We start from the raw sequence: 4,863 nt of genomic DNA, 5'->3' as shown, positions 1-4,863 counted from the left end.
GTGAGTTGGGAGAGTGCTCTGTCCAGTTGCATTTATAAATCATTGGCCATCTAAAGTAGGGTTGCCATACATCCGGGATTCCAATGACAGGATCAGCGTCCGGGGGTGTGTGTGTGTTGGGTAATCAGCAAAATGTCTGGGTTTTTGAAACTTTCCCAAACCTCAACAACTTTTTGTGTCCGGATTTGTATTTCTTGAAATATGGCAACTCTACCTAAAGCAGAGAAGGGGAACATCTGCCAGACTCTAGATGATGATGATGATTAATACCCTGCAAATATGATTCAGTTGCCGCAGCCACTCTGGGCGGCTTCCAACACCTATAAAAAACCATAACAAAACATCAAACGTTAAAAACCTCCTGATACAAGGCTGCCTTTAGATGTTGTTGGACTCCATCAGCCCCAATTGGTGTGGCAAGAGATTATGGGAGCTGGCGTTCAGCAATATCTAAAAGGCCACAAGGTACCCAGCCCTGATCAATCTGATGTACAACTGTTTTCCAGGATGGCGATGACATGTAAGCCTATAATAATGTTGCAGGCTTGAGGGGCTCAGTCTGGATAATTTCCATGGGGTCCCTTGCAGGCCTGTGATTCTATGTATCTACTGAGGCTTAGAAATTGAGTTGCCATATGCCAGGGATCGTGCTGAGGAGGGCTGCACAGAGGAGGAATGGTGGGAGCCTTCCCCTCCCCCTCCCCCTGATCCGGATCCGGATCCTGAATCTTCCCAGGAGCAGGAGGACAGTATAGATTTGGAATAGTGGTTTGCAGATGGGCATGGTTCAGAAGGCAGAAGCTGGGAAATGGGGAACAGCTAGGACATGGGTAGGCAACCTAAGGCCCGGGAATCGCCTTCTCAATCCGGCCTGCAGACGGTCTGGGAATCAGCGTGTAGAATGTGTCCTTTTTTTTCAAATGCATCTCTGGGTTATTTGTGGGGCCTGCCTGGTGTTTTTACATGAGTAGAATGTGTGCTTTTATTTAAAATGCATCTCTGGGTTATTTGTGGGGCATAGGAATTTGTTCATATTTTTTTAAAAAAACATAGTCCGGCCCCCCACAAGGTCTGAGGGACAGTGGACTGGCCCCCTGCTGAAAAAGTTTGCTGACCCCTGAGCTAGGAGAAGAAACACTGGAAGAGAGAGGGTTAACAGATACACTGTCTCTGGAAAGCATTCATCTGCTCAGCCCAAGGTCAAGAAGAGCTGATAAGGTGGCAGCACAGAAACCACGGTGGTTATGAGATCAGGTTACAAGACACAATAGTGACGTGGGTGACTAGGGATGAAGTGGGTGGAGCCCTTAACTGGGAGCACCGCCATGTCTAGGGTTCTTTGTTCTCTTGCTGTGATCATTAAAGTTTCTAACTGGTAAGAATTCTCATTTCCTTTGTTCTACTTATCTACTGCCGGGGGGGGAGGGGGAGGAAGCCGATTCCCTGAAGTCTGACACCATATTTCAAAAAGCAAAAATCCGGACATAAAAGTTGTGGAGCTTTTTTTTTTTGGTAAAGTTGTGGAGCTTTCTTTGCAAAATCTCAAAACAAAAAATGATGTTTTTGAGCTATTTTTTTAGGAAATTCACCAAAAACGACAATTCCAACATGAGTTGCCATATGTCCGGATTTTCCCAGACATTTTTACGCCTGGCCGCTGTTACAGATGGCCGAATCCCAGCTATGTCAGTGAAATTCTGGATGTATGGCAACCCTAAATTCTAGCAAGATCGAATTTTCATTATCATCGAAACCTGCAAGGCCTGTTTTTCAAGCAAACGTGTCATGCATCAGGATCTAACAAATATTTATGGAGAGTGGACCCCGTACGCTAAAATTCATGGTTTCTGCTGCTCTGTTCCAATAGAAACTGACAAGCATCCTGGTGCTAGCTGCAATGACTGCTGGTTTTGGATCGTCTTTCCAATATGGCTACAACGTCTTTGTGATCAACTACGCAGCAGAGGTATGGTCTGTTATTATTTATTCAGAGTATTCACACGCTATTCTTACTATATGTAGGGTTTGGTGTCAGCGTTGCTTGTGCAGGTTCTTTGCTGTTCACTTGTGTTCCTTTGGTGATGAGAGAGCTTAGGGTTGGCCTAGGGTGTGGTGGTTCATTTGTGGTTGGCTGTGGTGGTCTTTGTTTTCATGTGTGAGTGGGGTGGGTGGGTGTTTTGGATCAGGTCAGCCATATTGATTTGTATGCTGTTGGTGGATTTTTGTCATTGTCTTGTTGGGCTGTGTATGTGATATAGGGGAGCCATACTGGGGTGAAGGCGTCTTCTTCTATTTATGCCAGTGTCAGTTTCAGCTTATTGGTTAGTTTTTCTAGTAAGGCTGTTTCCCATACTATTTGGTACCATTGATCTATGCTTACTCCTGACAGGTCTCTCCAGTGTCTGGTTATGATGTTTCTATTCTTTAGCCAACAGTACTCCCAGAGTGGCTTACATGCAGTTGATTAGAACGAAACAATCCCTGTCTGCAGGCTTACAATATAAATTCACAACATGCAAGGAAAAAGGACAGGGAGGGAAGGGCATGGGGAAATAAAATTCAGGCACCAATTCTTCAATGGGAGTTCATCTAATGATCAGCAGGAACAGCAGTGGTGTAGCATGGGCTGCCAGTGTGCGGGGCCATTTGGGAAAGGGAGGGAGGGAAATGGCATGCACATTCAACTGCCTAACGGCATAGCTGTCAACCGTCCCTTATTTGGCGGGAAACTCCCTTATCCCAGTGCCGTGTCCCGCTGCTGTTGCTTATTGATGATGTCCCTTAAATTTCCTGGGTTTCAAAGGAAACAGCTCCTCTCCCTCCCTCCCTGCCGGCCAGGGAGGAGGGAGGCTCCAACTGTGTTGCTTGGCTGCGTTGCTCACCCAATAAGGAGTCTAAGAATGACTGGGGGGTGGAGCTTGCATGCCTTGTGCAGATCAAATCGGCCGCGTTGCCTGGGGACTCACCTTTGCTCAGCGCTTCCCAGCGGAGAGGTGACGGTGGTTTTCCTTGCTGCATCCCCTTTGCCGGGTTGCTGCGCTGTGGGAACCACCGCTTGAGGCTTTGTTTGGCTGCTGGCTGGGCTTTCTGCCTTTGGCTTGGAGGGGCTCAGAAGTTGAACATTCCTGTGCTAGGAAAATCCCTTATTTTGGCTTCTGATCCCTTATTTTCAAATCTGTAAGTTGACAGCTATGCCTAACGGTGTCTGCATCAACCAGGAGATTGCAGTCACTGAGATAAGTAAAGAAGAATTGTTTCTCTGGGGAGTCACTTCCTGGTTCACATGGAGAAGCGACAGAAGCACACAGCTGTATTGAGGCAGCACCAGGTGTCAAAATTTTGCGACCCTAACAATTTTGCGCCCGGGGCAACCACCCCTGTGTCCCCCCACTGCGCTGTGGCACAGTTCAGGGGCAGGAGGATGGAGGTGAGCTTTGGGGCAAAGCTGATGGAGCGAGCTCAGCTTCCCATCTCTCCCACTGGTGGAATGCCTGAGGGAGAGGAGGCACAACAGCCTTGCAGTGTGGGCAACTCCTTGCAGGGGGTCAGTGCAAATGTTCTACCTCTATTTAGCACAGACATTTCTGGTATTTGTTCTGTCATTTGCAGAAGATGGGGGAGGGGGGAATGGGACCTTGGACCACTTGCACACAATAAGTTTAATAAGAAGCAGAGAGACAGAAGGTTCAGGTGAGTAACACAGTCCATCGATACGCTAATCCACACATAGACATGTTTTCTCCCTTCATGGTGGAAAGATCCGCACTATATATTTAAAGGTAAAGGTAAAGGGACCCCTGACCATTAGGTCTAGTCGTGACCGACTCTGGGGTTGCGGCGCTCATCTCGCTTTATTGGCCGAGGGAGCCGGCGTACAGCTTCCGGGTCATGTGGCCAGCAGGACTAAGCCGCTTCTAGCGAACCAGAGCAGCGCATGGAAAGCCGTTTACCTTCCCGCTGGAGCGGTACCTATTTATCTACTTGCAGTTTGACGTGCTTTCGAACTGCTAGGTGGGCAGGAGCAGGGACCGAGCAACGGGAGCTCACCCCGTCGCAGGGATTCGAACCACCGACCTTCTGATCGGCAAGTCCTAGGCTCTGTAAACTATATATATATATATATATATATATATATATATATATATATATATGCAGTAAATATATAGTAAACTACCGGTATATATTTACTGCACATTTATTTTTATTTTTTTTTAAGATATTTATTGAAATTTTCCACTTTAATACATTAAAAAAAATCAAAAAAGAAAAACAAAAAAGTTTAAAAACACATAGAGTTCACAATCCTTATTTTTCTATAACATATTTCCCTGACTTCCCCACACCTCCCCTTCTTATATTCCAATTCAAATTGTTAGTTCAGCAAGTTCTTATCCCGAATTTTTTACCTTTTTCTATTTAGTTCATTTAAAAAAAGCCAATTTTACCTTATAAACATCAATATTTATACATCAGTACTCATTCTTAAAACCTTTATCTAAAGTCGACCCAAATTCCCTTCCACGACTTCCCCAATCTTCATACAAATAACAAAACAGAATAAAAACAAAAACAGATTATGCACCCTTTGGATTCCCAAACTCCACCCCCCCCTTTCCCGGTTTCAATCCCCAACAAATGTCCATCAGTCTTAATCTACTATCAGCCTGGAGATCTCACGTCCGAGGCTCTTAATTCTCTCTCCATTCCTCTCTGCCGGTTTTTTTGATGGTCCTTAATATTAAACACCAGATCTCGGAGAAGCTCTAGCCCAATGGCATCCATGTTTCTTCCAGCCAGACCTCCATACTTAAAGGTGGAGCCCGAATCTTGTTTCTTACTCCTTTCAAGTCCAAATGTCCCCAA

General features: G+C 45.8%; 1 protein-coding gene across 3 annotated transcripts in view; it reads left to right on the top strand.

Annotated features, from left to right (window-relative positions):
• The window catches only part of LOC128419763 (solute carrier family 2, facilitated glucose transporter member 5-like), a 35,513-nt gene that overhangs the window by 13,242 nt on the left and 17,408 nt on the right, over positions 1 to 4,863 (top strand). For all 3 annotated transcript variants that reach the window (XM_053400862.1, XM_053400860.1, XM_053400861.1), the window contains one exon: positions 1,868 to 1,966. In XM_053400862.1, the coding sequence (XP_053256837.1) occupies positions 1,868 to 1,966 (99 nt within the window). The remainder of the gene's footprint in view (positions 1 to 1,867; positions 1,967 to 4,863) is intronic.

The sequence above is a fragment of the Podarcis raffonei genome, chromosome 8, assembly GCF_027172205.1.
Source record: "Podarcis raffonei isolate rPodRaf1 chromosome 8, rPodRaf1.pri, whole genome shotgun sequence".
Taxonomy (NCBI): domain Eukaryota; kingdom Metazoa; phylum Chordata; class Lepidosauria; order Squamata; family Lacertidae; genus Podarcis; species Podarcis raffonei.
Note: the sequence above shows the minus strand (reverse complement) of the source record. Positions and strands in the feature narration are given on the sequence as shown.